At 28.8% G+C, this 20,026-nt stretch overlaps 1 protein-coding gene across 7 annotated transcripts in view; it reads right to left on the bottom strand.

Annotated features, from left to right (window-relative positions):
- The window catches only part of LOC127279006 (uncharacterized), a 260,715-nt gene extending 243,948 nt beyond the window's left edge, over positions 1–16,767 (bottom strand). For 4 of the 7 annotated variants that reach the window (XR_007842583.1, XM_051301052.1, XM_051301058.1 and 1 more), the window contains exons 1-2: positions 16,629–16,767; positions 14,484–14,802 (exon numbers count right to left, since the gene is read on the bottom strand). Coding sequence is in view for 6 of the 7 variants with exons in the window: in XM_051301052.1 (XP_051157009.1) it covers positions 14,484–14,524 (41 nt within the window). In the remaining variant the exon portion in view is untranslated. Of the gene's footprint in view, positions 1–14,483; positions 14,803–16,562 lie in introns of all 7 variants that reach the window. The other 3 variants (XM_051301055.1, XM_051301056.1, XM_051301053.1) reach the window with 3 other exon arrangements.
- Positions 16,768–20,026: the final 3,259 nt, after the last annotated feature.

Below are 20,026 nucleotides of genomic sequence, written 5' to 3'. Positions count from 1 at the left end.
GTGGGACTTTTATAGCATCCCTTAGGGAGTTAAAATTCAACTCCTTTTTTTTACAGTGTAGATAACTATAATTCCGAAAATATAGGAAAATTTAACAGAAAGACATTTACAGTACATTTAGTGTAAAAGCTTCTTTAGAAAATGATTATGTTCATTGAAAAAGATCCAAAACATAAGGATAATGTGGGGTTGGAAAATTATTTTGCTCTTCAAAGGATGACAGACACGCCCCTGAATACAAGTGCAGTTTATCGATTATTGCAGTTCTCATACAATACATAGCAGCTCAATAAGTCTTGAGCTGGGTCAACTCGACCCACTTTTTGAAGAGCGATGTTACGTTTCATAAGGGCGTCAACGATCGTAAAACTTTGAAAGAGTATCTTAATGGTATAACGTAATGTTATAATTATACCTTTTTTTAATTAAATACGTAAAAATAAAAACTTTCCATATGTTTATCTTCAAACAAAATGTGTAGTAAATGTTTTTCAAAAATAAAGACAAAGATCCTCTAGAAATTTCTAGAAAGTAAGATGGCTTTTTTCAAACCAAGGGAATAAAAAGAGTCTTTAAGAAATTGTCTTGCTGCAATATACGTTTGAAAAGTTTACGCCTCAAGTATATGTAGCAAAATGTTGAAAAGTGCCTCTTTACGAGAGAAAGTTTTTAGTTCAGTCACATTAAATATTTCAACCGAAAGAAATTAGAGCATGGCCAATTTTTTTTTTTTTTTGGTTTTTTAATTGAAAAGGGATTTTGAACAGAATTTAAGACTGAGTTTTTGATCATTTGAGGCGAAATAACTTTTACCGTTATTTTGAAAAAAGAGATATTTTATTTTACAAATAGCTTGCAAATTATGATATTTATAGAACATATTTATTCTCAACATAATTTATAAAAAATATTTTTTAATAAAATTAATATTTTTTACAACGCAATAAAAAAGATGATAATAGGTGAAGGGATAGAAAATTACATTTTTGAATATATTATATATTAATTATATATATTAATTATATATTAATACTTTTCTTCTTATACCACTTTATTTGAAGCTGTGCAATGCGCACCAAGCAACCCCGGCCCGGGTTTGCGTGGCGCAGGAGTGAAATTAATTAAATTATGTGATTTAAAGTTTAAACAATATAAGACTTAACAAAATAATTCTTGTATTGTAATTTTACAATAAAATTATTTTAAGAATTAGAAACTTTCATTTAAATTAAAAGCATTTCTTTGAAATCGTAAAATTATCAAAAAATATATAGGGGAGGATGAGGCAAGGATAGTTAAGGGGCAAATATAGTAAGTTGCTGTTATGCTTAGAAGGCTTGCTCAAAATTCGCGTCATTCATGGTATATTTTTGTCTTAATACCAATAGATGATAGTAAAAGTTGGAAGTCAATCTGCCACCATTTGCGAAGCCAGGAGTTTATTTTTGTAAAAAGTCTGTTTTGCTAAAATTTCAACGTAGTGTTTATCATATTGTTCTCTATATTAGTACTTTCGAATAGTTATTTACGTAAGTGTTTTCTGGAGTGGAATTTCCTGCTGAACACGAATATCGTATTTATTTTCAAATTAATTCACGTCGTTCCTTAAAATTTAGAAAAAACTGAAATATGCACTCACGGGGCAAGGATAGTTAGAGCTATTACGGCTCAATAAAATCCTGCTAATGCGACTGAAAATTATAAAAAAATGTTTAATTGTTCTTTTTAGGTTGATATACATAATGGTGCGTAATTATATACGGAAAACGAAGCTTATTGACCAAGAAATTGGTGATCATCTGAAGAAAATTGGTTAAACCTCAGATTCTAGTTTAGATGAATTTTATGCAATAATTGATATTTAGAAAATGTTCAAAACATGTGAATACTTGATATATCAATATTGAATAGTCTGAATCAAATAAATTAAAGAAATTAATGACGCTGAAGTTACCAACGTTGATTCGACGAATCAACGAACGAATTTTTCGTTTTCAGTTTAGTTTAAAGGCCAAGAACCAATTTTTTTAAATTTAAACTTCTTTATTTTGATCTCAAATACATCCTTAAACACTAAAAATCCTTAACCAAGGCGGGGAAATATTCAATCTGAGGAAAAAAAAAATTCTTTTCGTCGATTCAACGTTGGTAACTTCAGTGTCATAGAAATTACTGATTTTCTATAACATTGTTAGCATCCGGATTCGTTTAACTATCCTTGCCCCGTTACTGGGGCAAGGATAGTTAAAAATTTTTTTTACTTTTTCATTCGTATCTCGTAGGGATTGCAGTCTACAGCAAAATAATATATAGCAAAATTATAGCCAAATAATCAGGCTTTCCAAAAATACTACTCAGGTTACAAATTCAGGTTTGGTCGCTAGATTCTTAATAACAAATGTATAGAGCTCAAAACTTAATATTTGAGCTCTTCTACAATTCATTTTTTAAAGAAATATCACAAAAAATGAAGAGGTTAAAAAATTACTTTGGAGTGCCAAAATAAGTTATTTTAATCTATACTAAAAAAAATTCTTTTGATTGTATTATTACGTTGCAAACGCACGTCAAACGTTCAGCCGCTCACGCAACTTTAAAGTTTAAACATTCACCATTTTGTTATTAATTGTTCAATTGCATTGTAACTTTCCAGAAAACTTCTTTGGACCTTAATGAACAACTTTCTCACTGGAAGTTTGTTGCTACTGAAAATTTGTCGAACTTCACCGCATTGAGAAAATTGCAGTTCACAAATTTTGCAATGTCTCATTAAAAAATTAATAACTTTTTTAATTTTAATCAAAACAACTTTTTTCCATTCTAGTCACTCGTAGGATATAATAACACGTATATTTGTTTTTGTTTCATTGAGAAATTCGTAAAATTGTCTGAGCTGTCGCGAGTTAAAGTCAAAAAAAACAATTAAATTTCATGTTTCCAAAAAACCTGTTTTTATCTTATATTCTCGAAACCGGAAAAAGATGGAAAGTTTTTTATTAAGAAAAAAAGATGTGCAATCGAATTTTGTATAAGAATATGCTCGAAAAATATTAAAATTCAAAAAATGAATTTTGATTGTCTAGGGGACTTCGTTTTCCGTCCGAAAAAATTTACGTGCCCTTCTAGAATTCAGCGGCTCATATGTAGGGCCTTAGTTTGCTGGATGAGGCCCTGGATATTCGCAAGAATTAAATTTCTGCACGGGAAGTAGCGAAGATATTGCAGTTTGAATGGGACTCGTTTTAATTCAAGTTTTCTTCTCGTGTATCTTTCATCCTAACCTTTCTCTTGCACAATTCAACCAGTTCACCGGCGAAGGTCAAAGGAATGCGCAACGTGGTTTTAATATGCGCTCTGATTGAAATACAGCTCACGACAGAGCCGAGGACGCCAACAAGTCTGTCTACACAGTCCGTTCACCGAGCTGTCCCCAGACCCTGAACAGTAATATCCTTATTTCTCTCTTCTGTTATTTTATCTCATCTTATCTCTACAGAATTTATATATAGATAATCTGTTTATGATATCAGTTTTTTTCAGTAAATCAATGCATTTATACACACCTATTTATATATATATATATATGTCACAACTCTTTTGGACTAAAGTATAGAATACCGTAGGTGTATAATCAAAATTTTACATAGACATATATATATATATATCCTTTAAAAAAAATATCTATGTAACCCTAATATTTCTTCATAATATTTTATGTTAAGTATACATATACATATTATGCAGCTGAATCTGAATCAGACAATTTCTATTTTAGTTGGGTTAAAAATTATTTTCACAAATTTTCATAATTTTCCACTATTTGAACATTTTTAACTTTATATTATATTTTAAAAATGTTTTATTTCAACAATTATTTTACGATTTTTTTAGTTCACTATATCAAAATTATATGGGAAGCAAAGCAAAAATAGTAAAAAAAATTTGCCGTACAGATTAAAAAGATCGCAAGCGACATTGTCGCTTAGGTCGTCATTACTGTAGTATAAACATGAGAAAATCAACCTAAGCGACAATAACGCTTATGTATCTTTTTAATTTTTACGTCAGAAATGTCTTCTACATTTCTAAATTATGTAACTTGGAGAATTTCAAAATGGCAGCTACAATTTTATATTTGTTTGAGTTTGAGTTTGACATTGCTTTTAAAATTAAAATTTTCAGATGAATTTGTTGAAAAATTACATGATTATCCTAGTGATGGGTTTTCTTGTTTTTAATATTAATATTTCACAAGAAGTTCAAATTAATTACCTAGACACTAAATAAACTTTTCGGAAATTCATTTTGATAAATTCCTGGGAGTTTTCCGGGAATCTCCCTGTTCTCCCTGGAACATTTTCACGCGTGGGATCGATCATCAAATTCAAATTTAATGACTCCAAAAAACCACCAGTTAGGGGAAAGGAGAGCAAGATTTATTACAAAACTCACCTGTGGGAATCAGTCCTCCATGGCGCAGTCTTATTATAGAAACATTTGTTACATAACTAAATATAAAATTAACAAAACGTAGAAAAGTTACATACAACTCCATTTTGCATTCCTCTGCTGGTAAAGATATGGGGTACACCCTAATAGACATTCTGGGTTTTACAAAAGTTAACCTATCGTTGCTTGCAAAATTCACAAGTAAAGGTTGCCTCTTCATCTTTATTTCCAAAGTGGTTTGAGGGAAAGAAAATATTTTTGCTGCTTGATTGAAACCCACTTTTTCCTTGAACGACAGAGCCCATCGCATTTTTCATGCTCTCTTCTGTCAAAAATTCCATTAATGTTGTATAATCAGTAATTAATTATTAAGTGCATTATATTTTTTTGCATAAAATTTGTTTCTTTCTGGTAACATTTGCAACAATGTGAAATGAAATTTCAAATCTTGTCCTGAAGAACACTTTCAGGATTCGTGACTGAGTCTGAACATCGACCAGAGGTTTATCGATTAGACATGTTCCATGACCCACCCTGGTGCTTCCAGAGTATACATATATAGAGAGTTTGATTCACCACTGACCTAGTACGATACAAACTACATGGTAGGTGTGTTTTCCAAATGAGAATTTTGCTTGATATTCTCCTTTAAGGTTTCTATGTAGTATACAGTTGAGCATTAGAATTTAAATTGCAGGTTTGAGGCGAAACAATGGAACCTATTATATTTTGTCAGATGCTTGCCTTTCGAAAGCTTATTATTAAGAAAATCGGCTTAACTTTACATGCACTCGAACTGGAATTTACAATTTCTAAGTTTCATTTTATTACAATAAACCTGCAATATAATTGTTAAATTTTTCACTAAATTAAATAATGTAAGATGAAAAGTTTCATCTTACACTTCATTCAATTCACTTTTTCAACTTTCAATCTAATGATTTTTTCGTTAAATATCTGATTGCATAAATATTCTATTTGTTAAATATTTGTTTGCACGAATCTTTTGTTTTTATAGCCTTCTTTAATCATCTTTTAGTATACGATTTTAGAAATTAAAGTTAATAGTGCAAAACCGAGAATAATAAATGCCTTTCCAAAGTAATTATTGTTGAAACTTTTTACTTGTTTAAGTAAGCTCCTGCGGCATCATAACGGTATATTTTTTATCGTGGCATATGCGAGGCGCCAGTCATACTTAGTTTTTTCAGTAATTGTGAAATAAAATATATGCGTATTTCAAGTTGAGAATTTATCGAACCATTCGAAAACGCTTTCTAGGATGGTGTACGCAGTACAGTTACAGGTGTTATGCCTCAATGTACTCTATAATAATCGCATGAAGAAACTGACTTTTGTTATGCGATTGTATTATTCTGTATAGCTCTACACTCACATGGAGAGAAGGGAACAATTTAGTAGAACATATTATAACCAGAATAGTTATAATTTTGGACTGAGTAAACAGATTGTAAGGTGTACTCATAATTATTACCCGGAGAAAAACACATGTGCTATTATATATAGTGCAAAAACTGGTGTCTTACTTGTGTTTCAAAATCAGTTACATAAGTGTTTTATACCATTAAGATACACGGAAAAAATCTAGTCTCATTTTTATTGCAACTCTAAATGAGTCAATGCCAAACGATATAGAAAGTGGCGCCACCAACCTGACTCATTTTTGCTGCAATTCAAAATAAGTAGCATACGCTACTCATTTTGAGACCCGGTTTTTTCTGTGTATACATTGCAATTAGTTTTCTTATATTCTCATATCTTTTTCTATTTTTTGAGGGGTTCATGATTATCTCATAAAAATTATTAATGAGAATTTTGATTTTCAACAATTTTATTAAATATAATTATTTTTTATACGAATTTTCTTTTTTTGAATTAACATTTGTCAGAATTTCTTTTTTAAAAAATTTTTAGGCACCGAATTTTTATTTGTCCGAACACACAATCAACAGAAAGATTTTGGCACGATTTTTAAAATCCACCAATCATGATTTTTTTTACAACTTTTTGTTTGGTGGATTTTAAACAGCGCGCTGAAATCTTTCTGTCGATTGTTTGTTCGGACAAATGGAAATTCGGCGCTTTAAGAATTCAGTACAAGAAAAATTCGATTCTTAAGAATTCTGTTAAGTAATAAAAATTTGTTTAAATTGAATTCTTTCAAATGTTATTTCGAAAAATAAAAATTCGTCTAAAAAATAATTATATCTAATAAAATTATTTTAAAAGAAAATTTTAACTAATGATTTTTATGAGATAATCATGCACCCCATTTTTTGAAAATCAAAAAGTAATATATGATTGGCTTTCACAAAACAATATAAATTATTTAAAATAATTATCTTCATGCAATATATGCTAAATAAATAGTAAATTCTGCTAAATTATCAAATGGAAATACTTTCGACTCGTGTGTAAACTTTCTTATTAACAAATTTTAATTTCCGTTAATTTCCATATAGAAATCAAATATTCTAATTGGTTGGTGCAATTAAAAGAATTAAAACAGGACCGATTTAGATTTCTATTATAAAAATCTTTATCTATATATTATATATTTCCAGGAACAATTTAATATGTATTGTCAAAAAGTCAGTATAATAGGACAGTCTGAAAAGAGATGTCACATTTAGTTACTTACAATTAGACACAAAAATATCTCAAAATAAGACATATTTGAGACCGTTTTTTTAATGCAGTTGTTTGCGCAAGTGCCAAAACTTTGTCAAACTTGAAAGCTAGAATTATGTCCTCTTATACAATACACACTTTGATAAGGTAGAATTACTATACAAATAGAACAAATCAAATTACAAAGGAAATATTCACTTTGAAGTCGTTAATAGTAATTGTTAGTAATTTACAAGCTAATTGGACAGTTTCATTGGTAAGGGAAGTTGTGGATTACCGAATTTTTATACTTTATAATTTTGTATAATTAAAGATGTTAATAACTTTGCCAAATATTTTTGTAATTTTATTTTATTTTTTAATATATTTTAAATTTAAAAAAAATTGAGTTTTCATGAAAATGAATTACTGAAATGGAATCCAAAGAAATTGAATGCGCAACAAGGAAATTTTTTTAGCAATATATATGAAAAAATTACTGGGTTTTTCATTAGTTATTCCTGTAATTATTACAGTAATTATTCTAGTAATACTTTCCCATAATGGTTATAATATTAAAAACGAAATCAATAAAATATTTACAAGTTCTACATTTTGCAAAAATTCAAAAAGATAAATCATTAGATACAATAATAATAGGAAGCAAAATCAAAATAAATTAATTAATATAATCAAATGGAAAATTCCAATCATATTACTTTATTTTCTTTTCAAATAACAAAGAATTAATTAAAATGTCACTATAAAATCGTAGAAACAAGAAAAATTATATAATATAAATATAAAAAATCTTTCACATCACATTCATACACATTAAAAAGATTTGAGACAATATAGCAATAAATATATAAATAAAATAATAAAAAGATAAATAGTTCATGAAAAATAAAATAGTTTTTTTAAAAAATAGAAAATTAAAAAAAAATATGAAAATAAACTCATCCCTCATGTTCAAACTCGACGTAATCGAAGCACTGATGGGAATTATAATTTTATAATCTTGAATTCAACAAAATATTACAATTTTTTCACATAAGAGCCATTTCTTATCATATTTTAGAATTTTCCACAAAATCTCAAATCAATTTATTCAATATTTTAAAAGTGAAGTTCCGGACAAAATTAACATTGTGGCGATATGACTTTACCTATAACAATCACATACGGTTTCCCCAATTGAAAATAAACGATTGGTTTAATAATGGCCCAATAATGGGAGCCAGTGGTGTCAATATTATTGGAGCAATGATGACAATCAATATTGGACCGCGATTGGTTAAATTTTGGAATGTGATTGGATGCCAAGGCAAATAACAGATTTTCAAATGCTTCATTATTACCTGACTATTTTAAGATGTTTCGTTTTGCAGTGTAAATTTCATATGATTAGCATTAAATAATACTTTAGAAAAATGAAGGAATAAAATTGAAAAGTTATCTTATCAACTTGGATTTAAATCCTTTTCTTTAAATATTTGTATTTTAATTTTTTAACTTAGATAGGAACTTTGTTAATTCAACACAAATGCCCAATGAATGTCTAACGAATTGGTTTATATTTTTATTTGTGTCAACCACCTTGGTTTTGTACAACGAAAACAACTCTGAATGACATGCTAGAATGCTCAAACGCACCCACGTTCCTTACGGTTAAGGCGGAACTAACAACCCCTAAACGATCAATTACAATTTTCTCAAGTGCCCGCACAGTTATTTTCTTTAACAACTTGCAAGTTTCACAAGAGGCGTCTAAACTTTCTGCTTAAAGATGAGTGATTTTGTTTCTAAGAATTTTCTGAGTTATACATTATATTTTAACGGAACATTCCAAAATAAACTTTTAAAATAATTTTCTCCTGGAATGTCAAGTTAACTATTGTTAGTTTGTATTTTAAATTCAAATACAAAATTAAATTTATTTGTAAAAGAAGCAGAAATTGAAAAACTACTGCTGCATATAATGCTAAAAATATATTAATTCCTATATCTCTTAGAAGGGAATATTTATTTTTAGAACCAAATAGAATATACGCAACTTGTTGACCTTTCACTCGACCCTCTTGGTTAACATTTTTTTAAATAACGTGCTAAAGGGTTTAAGGATATTAACGCTTGCGACTTTAAGACTACCCATGTCCTTTAAAAGACAGGAACTTGTTTAAGGGGAAAAGAAAGAAAAGGAGTTTATCAAGGCTGGAACCAACACACCTGCATAACCAATTTCACCTGTATTACTTGTACTGTCGTTATGTGCATCTGCCATATAATGATGCCAACATTCATTAGATGTAACAATTTTAAAAGCGGATTAAAAATTTTCAATGACAAACCTGTAAAAAGTAAAAAAAAAATTGAAATACTCATAATAATTTTTATGCACAAAAATTGCAAAAACTTTTAAGTTTAAAGTATGTACACTATTAAAACGCAACAAAAATGAATTTATTTTTAATATCAGTGAAAATAAATAAAGAACTTTGTATGATTCATGGATATTTTTAATATTTATGAATTTAGTATTCGGAAAAATGAGTTAATTAAAAATCAAATTTTTATTTCTAAAAATAAAAATGTTATGTATTTTTTTACGCTTTATCATTTTTTAAAGATTTACAAGATGATTATTAGATTTGCCAGGAGAGGATACTATGCCAGAATCTATTTTCGAAAAGGGGTCAACACGATTTGATATTTATTTGGCCTCCCTGAAAATTAGAAATTATTCACTTTTATATTCTGATTAATTATTTTAATTATTATTTTTGTTTTGCAAAAATACAACTTTAGACTATTTGATTAGAATATATATATGTGTATTTATATATTTCAAAACCATCTTTCAAAGGGAGTAATAAATTTTGCATTATAAAGTATTGTAGACTGAATGAATAATATTATAAGGAATAATTGAAGTGTTCATTTGCCTCGAGAGAGAAGGGACGTAAAACTGTCTGTTTCTTAATGTGGTGCGTTTCCTAGACACAAGTAAATTGTTGCGTTTAAATAGTCTCTCTACAGAGAAAATCAAAACTCTTCCTCGTAAACTTTATTCCACCTCCCACGAGAATTCCTGGAAAGTTTGTATAATGTCAGCGTTTAGAATATTATATATATATATATATACTAAAATTTGCATAAATGTTACATTATAAATCTCGTCTATCTCGCATTTCAGCATCCTTAAAAGAGTGTCGAGTGATGAGTCAACACACTGTTTAAGGCATAGATTACACCGATGATCATGGCATAATCGATTATCCTTAAGGAATTCTCAGTCATGTATCAGCCACAACGTTTTATGAAAACTGTCAGATAGAATAAATTCATAAATGTTTAGCAAAATAAGAAATTAAAATTTGCAAATTATTTCCCACACAGCATGAGAAAATTCCATGAATTCTCACTGGATCGGAAATAAAGCAAGCTCAATAATAAATACTTTAGGCACATCTTTGACTATTTGAAAATTAAGGGCTAATGTAATGCTAATTTAATGCCCTAATGACGAATTTAATGCTCGGCATTTTCTTTGAAAAACTTGTGGACAAGCTAGCTTAACATTAAGGTGGCTTGTCCACACAATAAAGGAGCTCTTCAACGCTTTCTTGACGAATTTAATGCCAGCATAATTTCGCGAAATATTTGCAAAAATTCATTTTTTACTTGATATCAGTTTGTCCACACAATGAAGGAGCCATCGTAGGAAAGTCTACTGTAGGTCAAAATTTAGGGCATTTTTAAGGCTCTTCAGTGCTTTATTGCCAAATTTAATGCCGGCATAATTTCGCGAAGTAATTGCAAAAATTCAAATTCAACGCTATCTTAGATTGTCCACACAATGAAGGAATACTCTTAGAAAGGTCTTCTAGGTGTCAAAATTTAGGGCTTATTTAAGACTCTTAAATGCTTTTATGCCAAATTTAATGTCATAATTTCGCGAAATAACTGAAAAAATTCAAATTTAACGCTACCTTAGCAAGTCTAAACAATTTTTTTAAAAAAAATAATCAGTTAAGAAATACTTGCTAATTTATGGCTCGTAAATAGCACTGTATTGGATGTTTAAAAATGTTCTACCGCAATCCTAAAAACTACCCCTGAGTAGTTCAAAAATTTATTTTTGAATTTTTTTTATAGAAAATAACGATTTTTTTATAAACAAATTATTTTTTTAACTTTAGACCCATTATTTTAATTTTTTTATATTTACATACATAAAAATACTACAAAAATACTTTGCAAAATGTTTCACGGATAACCTGATTACCCTTTTTGGATGACTACTCTAAATTATTTTGCAAAATATTCTTACTATTTTCAGGTATGTAAAAATAAAAAAAAGTAAAAATAATAGGTTTCGAAGTTTAAAAAAATTAATTTGTTTATTATTAAAAATCGTTATTATCGATATAAAAATGTAAAAGAAATTTTTGATCTACTGAGGCGAAGTTTTTGAAACTGCAATTTAATGCTAATAATGAGCCTTAAATTAGCCCTATATTCCAAAGTACTTGTTTTTTGTAAAAACTGAGTTTGAAGTACTCAGGGGTAGTTTTTAAAATTGGTGGATCATTTTTGAACATCTAATTCAGTGCTCGTAAAGAGCCATAAATTATCCCTAAATTCCTAAGTACTTTTTCATGAAAAAATTGAGTTTGAAATACTCAGGTGTAGTTTTTAAAATTAGTGGATCACTTTTGAACATTTAATTTAGTTCTATTTAAGAGCCTTATATTAACCCTAATTTCTAAGTACTTGTTTTTTGAAAAAATTGAGTTAGAACTACTCAGGGGAAGTTTTTGAAGTTAGTGGACCATTTTCGAACATTTAATCTAGTTCTATTTAAGAGCCTTAAATTAGTCCTAAATTCATAAGTACTTGTTTTTGGAAAACATTGTGTTTGAACTAATTATGGGTAGTTTTTAAAATTGGTGGATAAATTTTAAACATCCAATTTAGTGCTATTTATGAGCTCCAAATTCTTTAGTACATTTTTTTTGAAAAAATTGAATTTGAACTACTCAGGGGTAGTTTTTGAAATTGGTGGATCATTTTCGAACATCTAATTAAGTGCTTTTTAAGAGCTCTAAATGTGTATGTGTTTGTTTTTTGAAAATATTAAGTTTGAATTATTTGAGAGTAGTTTTTGTGTTTCGTTTTCTATCAGTTACTTGGTTGGGGTGCTTGGGGATGCATTTTTAAAAAGTCAATTTAGTGCTATTGAAGAACACTAATTTAGCTCTTAATTCCTATATGATTATTGTTTGGTCAAATCAAGTTTTAATAATTGGGGATGTTTTTTTTAACTTAGTGGTGGTTTTTGAAAATTTTAAATAGTCTTATAGTTGAGAGCCCTACTCTCTAAATCTGAATTAGTAGTTTTCTACTAATGAAAGAGTGCGTATTCGATTACCAATTGAATTAGTAACAGTGTTCACTAATTTGTAGTAAAAGACTACTAATTGCTAGTAGAAAACTACTAATTCATGGAGTAAGTCGTATTTTTTACTATTTCAAATTAGTAAGCCGATTTACTCCATGAATTTTTGCAAGTATTTCGAAAAATTATCCCGGCATTAAGTTCGGCAATAAAGCATTGAAGAGCCTTAAAAAAGTCCTAAATCTTGACCTATAGTAGACCTTCCTATGAGATGATACTGAAGTCCGCAACGTATTCAAAAACGAAAAATTAAAATAGAATTATTTTTTCATGTCAATTTATCTCTAATTTTGATTTGCACAAACTTTCAAGAAATTAATACTTTTATAAAAACCAGTTACCCCCGAATAACTTTAATTTTAACGCAAAGTAATAGATATTGTCTAATTATTTTTTCGTTTTCGTTTATAAAAACGTTGCGGACTTCAGCATCATCCTATGAGTGCTCCTTCATTGTGTGGACAAACTGATATCAAGTAAAAATTGAATTTTTGCAAATATTTCGCGAAATGATGCTGGCATTAAATTCATCAATAGAGCATTGAGGAGCCTTAAAAAAACCTAGACACCAGTCCCGAGCAGTCTACTCGATCGAGGACCTTGATTTTTCCGGACTCTTTTCAGATTAGGATGGTAGATAAGACTAAGGTCCATGGGGCTGTGGTCTAGAGAGTTTTTAAAGGACTAATAACAAATTTTTCACATAGAGATTTCGGATTATTCCGGATTAATTTAGAATTATGTTTTCTGACCGGACTAAATTCGGATTGTAAAATACTTTTTTTTGGATACAAATGCAGGATTATTTCGAAATCATTTCAGATTTAATTTCTTGATCGCACTAAAATTGAATTATCATGGACTGATTTCATGGAAATTCTGGACTGATCTTAGATTTGTCTTTTCGTCCGGACTAATGTCGGACTACTTTGGATCATTTTTGAACTGATTTTTTACAACAATCTGGACCTTGTTCGCTCAAAAAAACTGAATTCGAAATGAGTCTGAAATAAACTTACATTCTGTATTTAAGAAATCTGCAATTAGTCTACAACAACCCGGACTTAGTCCGTTTTTTCTGGTTTCATTGTAGGTCATAATTCTGCCTCAAGATATACAGCTCTCTCACAATTGAGATGTGTTTCAATTTCTATAAGAATCGTTCACTGACGGCGTGAAAGATATGTTGCAAAGTATCGACTTATTTTTTTCTGTCAATAAACTACATCATTCTTATTATCTGTTATTACTTAAGTTTTAGTTAAATAATTTTTTTTTTACTTTGACCTTCTGACATATGGTCACTTCCTTGGTTTAGAGTTCGGAATTTATTCGAAACAATTCGATTTATGGTTAGGTTTTTGTCATGCAGAATTAGTCCAGTTAATTGTAAGTCAAAGATTAGTATTTGTGTGACTAGTAAATCCAGAATTAGTCAGATCTAATCCGAAGTTAGTCCGATCTAACAACTATAGTGAATACGGAACTAGTCCTGTTAAATTCGAAATTAATCCGGTCTGTATAACTAGTAAATTCGTAATCTTCATTAATTAGTTCTGATTGATCGAACTGACTTCGGATTATATCCAGATTCACTAGTTACATAAACCGTATATAAATTTCAGACTTAGACGAACTAATTCCGGATTAATAGTAATCAGTCCAAAATTTTAACCAAAGTTGTAACAAAATTTCCGATGAATAAAGGTTTCTTTTTTTTTAACTCATTAACGGTCTTTAAAATTTACAATTTTTTTAATCTATCAGTAACAACCAATTTACTATAACTTTATTTGAATATATATTTTAAAATGTCGAATTAAAAGAAATAAACTAGTTTTCTTTATAATCTTGGAGTTTTCGGAAATAGAAAATTTACATCTTGAAGAGGAAAAAGAAAAATTATTATCTATTTTTATGTTGACACAGAAAAGCTCTTTACCTTTTCGATGGCTTCCAACGCCGCTTCAAAACACCCAACATGACGATGCTAAATTGAATGAAGTTTATTTGTCAAGGAACTTTTGTCTTTTAACAATGTATCCGTAATATAATCGTGACCTACACTAACTCACTAATTGTTGAGTAAATCTACTCGGTCGTTGACTTTTTTCTGTACAATTAGCACCATGTTTCGAAAAACCAATCCACAGATTCACTGTTTCCAACACTTATGACTTGTCACTGTCTTCACGATTTTATGCAACTGACACACTTCACCTTTAAGAATATTGCTTTCTGTCGCGAATGTTCTCACTGTTCTAAACATAAACAAATAGATAATGATAACTTTCAATTAAACCGTAAAATTTGTAAAATTAATAACTAATTTAAGAAAATTTAAATTCACAATAAATATTCATTTGCAATTATAATAATTTGAACGTAGATAAATTCTAACTTTGAAATTTTTAATAACATTCTCCGCTTTTTTGATAAGGATATTCAAATTTAATGCATAAATCAAAAAATCTACATTTGTATTCAAATTAAAACGCAAACAATAAAGTTTCAGAATCAATTTACATTTCTAAACTCAATAATTATTTTAATAAAGTAAATATAATGTAGATAATAAATAATAATACATTTTTTGAACAGTAATGGAAAAATCGGCTGACTGTTTGTAATTTGATTAATTAATCTACAATTGGCAGCATTCACCAATATTTGCGTTACTACGTGATGTTGATATAACTACGAATGAAAGTCATGTTTACAAAATGCATTTACAAGTTTATTTGACTTTAGAGGTTAGTATTGTACTGTGTATACCTAACTGTATAGTGACCAATATTGTAGTGTTATAAGTATAAAAACTCATTGAATTAATTAGTTACATATTTTTATAATGATGTTGATAATATATAATTATGTATACTTCAGTTTCTAGATTTTATTCTATAAAGAACAATATTTTTTAAGGGAAATAAAATTTCTGTATGCCTACCCAGGCAGTACAAGAAATTTTTCGAACATTACCTAAAAATTGGAAATTATGGAAGTTACCTTACGGAAGATTTGTCAAACTCAGAAAATGTTTGTTATACAACAATATTAACTCAACATTACACAGCAATTTTGCCCGAATAATACCATACAATACTTTTTTAAACTTATTAATATTTTCTTACAACTGAAAATTTTGATAGTAAAAAGATATTTTATTAGATTTACAGGTGAATATTCCGAAAATTGCATATCAACTTTCGCATATTTCTAGTGTTGTGTTTAAATAAAACATGAACTAAAAAATAACCTACGGAAAAATGAAAAAAAATTAAACATCTGAGAAAATGTGCATTCCTTCATTTTCTAATTTTTGAAAACTACTTATTTATCACTAGTAGGTCGTAAATTGTTTAAATTTGTGTAGGTTTCAACTGAATACGTTAAAATTTAGAAAAATTTTATTTTTATATTCAAAAAAACAACTACGTATAAAAAATATTGACACTTCAGTAAAACATAAGTTAACATTAGAGTAAAAATTATTTTGTCTAAGCTCACATTGCTTAAATTGTTAAATAACTTTTACTCTTGTATTTAACACAGCTGAGAAAATGAGGTTAGGTTAAGTATATGTCTACTAAAGTAAACGTGTTTCTAATAATTAGAATATCAACAAAACTTGTTTCACATTTCTTAAACAGACTTCAACTATGACTACAAATTTTTGGACAATGTAGAGTAACAATAATTTGCACTATTTTTTATCTGTCACATAAACCTTACTTTTCTACTTTCATATTTACTGCGAAGTTGTTTTTCAATAATAATAATAACACATTAACTTTCGATGATAAAAACTTTGCCTTTAATTCTTTTAATTTTGAAAATTGATTTATTATGTGATCAATCAAAATCATTCTTATTTGATAGTTATCCAATCGTTTTTGATAAATTCAAAAATTTTTAAATCAAGACCCAATGCAAAAACTAGAAAATGTTATTAAAAAAAAAAAAATTTCTTCAAAGAAGTAAATTAAATTATGTTTTTTTTTATTTAATCAATTTAAACCTTATATAGGTGAGAATAAAAACTATTTCTAGTAAAAAATACTAGTAATAAACGATAAATATTGACTTTAGAAATGGTTTTCTTGCAGTTAGAAATTATCTTCATAATCCAACGCCGATAACAGATTCACGAAGAAATGAATTTACTTGCAATGAGACTCGTTGCACGAGAATCATAAAATGACCGCGCGTGAATCGGCCGCACGCCGGGCTTGTACTAAAGTTCTCAACTAGAGAGAGAGAGAAGAGACAAAAAGTAGTGGGGTAACAGGCGGTTGATTCTCTTTCCGGCTTGCCCCACCAACACCAGGTGCGGCTTTCTCGAATCTGTTCCCTGATTCCGTGAAATCATATATATCAAACAATGCTTCAATTCATGATTTTGATTGGAAAAATATACAAAAAGTAACGGATTCTAAAAATGTTTTCAATAGCTCGATTTTAATACTTTTAATCTCATTATATAATGTGTAATAATTTTTACGTCATCGTTTTTTTAACATTACATTTTCTCATTACTTTTTCTTGAATCAGATATTAAACATTTTAAATGGCGGATCCAATATGGCGGAAGAATTTTTAAAAATTTATTGGATTCTCCCGATAAAACAGTCTGCAGACATTTCGCAGACTCATGACTCCAGACTTTTTGTCAGAAAGTTTGCCAAAAGTCTGGGGGTCGATTATGAAATACCATTCCCAATTCCATTTCCACTTTTTCTAATTGTAATTACCACTTCCATTTCCACTTTTAAAAATTTTTTTTCCCACTTCCAATTTTCTTTTCCATTTTTTCTAATTTTCATTTCTGCTTTTTCATTCCCATTTCCACTCCCATTTTTTCTAATTTTCATTCACACTTCCACTATCATTTCCACTTTTTCTCATTCCCACTCCCACTTAATCTTTTTTGTAATTTCCTATCGTACTTTCTATTTTTCTGATTTTCAGTTAGTTGAATATTTAAAATTTTTTAATTTATTAATATGGTATATATTGTTTATCTCATTTACTTCTTATTTTTAAAAAATTTGATAATTTACTATTTTTTAACAATAATTAACAATCAATATTTTTTCATTATTCGTTTTTTACCTCTTTTTATTCTAGTTAGGTAAGTAAATTTTGATTTTAATATAAAGGACAAAAAACACGATAATATTGACGACAGTGCTGTTCGGGTAGGCTGTCACTTTTGAGTTGGTGTGTTAGCACGATGAACTTTCCTAGCAGAAATCTATCTGCTATTAAAAATCGATGGTTGTGCTACTTGTGCGTCTTATAAATTGACAGATTATTTAGTTATCCTTAATTAGTCTAAAAGAGTAACTGAAACTCAGAATGGATATAAAAAAAAGTAGAAATGGAAGTGAGAGTAGAAATGAGAAACAGTGGAAATGAAAGTTAGAAAAAGTGGAAATTGAAGTGGGAATGGAAATTATAAAAAGTGGAAATAGAATTACATAATCGACCATCTGGTGTTTCAAAAAATGTAGAAAAACATTATTTGATAAAAATTAAGACACTAATATATGTGCTTTATTAAATCCTGGGTGCACCAGGAGTTACACGTACTTAAGTATTAAGAATATTAATGTTTGCTTGTCGTCAGGATGACTTAAAATTACTTTGTCTAAATTTTTTTTGATTAATACGACTTTTTTAAACGTCAGAGCGACAGAAATACTTAACCTGTTGTCCAGGTGTCTTTTGGAAGGCTTCCTCGGGAAGTTTTTAGTCAAATCCAATGTTGGAGACGTCTGGATGACAAAACTACTCACCGCGATATCCAGGTGTCTTATAAACAACTTCTTCGCAAAGTTTTTGATCAAATCGAATGTTTGAGATGTCGAGACGACAAAAGACGGCTTATGTAGATTTGAGTTCTCGAAAAGTCGATTTGTTAAAAAGTTTCCCAAAAAATTTTTCAAAGAAGTCACCTGGTCATGAGTGTAAGTAGTTTTTCCCTACGTTTCAAAAATTCGGTTTGACCCAAAACTTCTCGGGGTAGTTGTTCATAAGACACCAGGACATCGATATGATTGATTTTGCCCAGCAAACACTTTCAATAAATGTTATATAACAGTGAGGACACACCCAGGCGGAAAAGTCGGACGAATGTCGGAGTTTACAACCGGCTGGGAACCGCACCAGTACAGACCGCCAGTACCGATGGTCTGTATAACGATTCGGATCCCAAAATACAAACGACGCGGTACAAATTTAGCTCCGACTTTCGGATCAGCCTTCGTACAATCGTCAGTACTGGCGGGGTACTGGATTTGTTCCGCCTGCGGATCTCATTTTTTTACGGGGCGTCGGAAGAATGCCGGATGTTAAGTCTGTACTGGCTCGGTACTGGGGCGGATCCCACTTGCGGATCTTAAAAATAATTATTATATTATAATACCCATTATCAGTTTACTGCAAAAAAAATAGTATTGAATCAAGAGAACTATTCCCTAATTTTCTTGGATTAAGAAAATATTTTATCAAATACGGACAAATATATGAGTTTTCTTGAATTAATATTATGTTTTTCTATGTAATCATATATATTTATTTTAAATATTTCGTGATTAATTAATCATTACAATAATTAATTTAATTATAATATTATTATTTAATCATTATTTTTAAATATATATATATATATATATATATATATATATATATACATATATATTTCTAAATTATAAATGATTTACAAATTAATTCTTAATTAATTTAATTTTTAAATTAAACTTTAAATTGTTTTGTAGTAAAGTTAGCTTCAATTTTAATATATCAAGAAACGATTATTCGATTCGAGTAAACCGGCGAAAAAATAATATACTCTCCTTTCAGAAACGTATCTAATACTTTTATGCCTTACTTAATCATCCTTCTAGGTTCCGTAAAACGGGGTTATTTCGCTCATTGCGGGTAAATTCGCTCACCCACTTTTATGCTTTATTTCAGCTTTAAAATAAAGTTTAATACCTTTATTACGAGGTAAAAATGTTAAATTTCTTAATAGAAATACTAAATTTTAGTTTAAATCAAATTTAAAGCAAAAAAATGGGTGAGCGACTTTACCCGTACTGAGCGAAATAACCCTGTTTTACGGTTGTTCTTTAAATATAATATAATGTGGTATTTTTATTAATTGACGAAAAGAATAGTATTTATAATTTGATTTATTAATTTCCTACGTATTGTTTATAAAAACTGAATTACTAAAAAATGTTTTTAAAAAAGTGTAAAATGCAGGTACCACAACCTGGTCCCTACTGAAAATTCTCATATAGGATCTTATATAGGATGTTATATAAATTCATATATTAAAATCCACATAAAATCCTATGTGTTATGTAAGAAACTATATAGGATCCTATGAAAAATCATATAGGAAATTGAGACATGATTTGAAGTAGGATTTGATGTAAATTCTTATAAACGTATTCTAAGGTAATAAATTATGTA

Source organism: Leptopilina boulardi, unplaced genomic scaffold (genome assembly GCF_019393585.1).
Source record: "Leptopilina boulardi isolate dan_hultmark-lab unplaced genomic scaffold, ZJU_Lbou_2.1 LbouV2_213, whole genome shotgun sequence".
Lineage (NCBI taxonomy): Eukaryota > Metazoa > Arthropoda > Insecta > Hymenoptera > Figitidae > Leptopilina > Leptopilina boulardi.
Note: the sequence above shows the minus strand (reverse complement) of the source record. Positions and strands in the feature narration are given on the sequence as shown.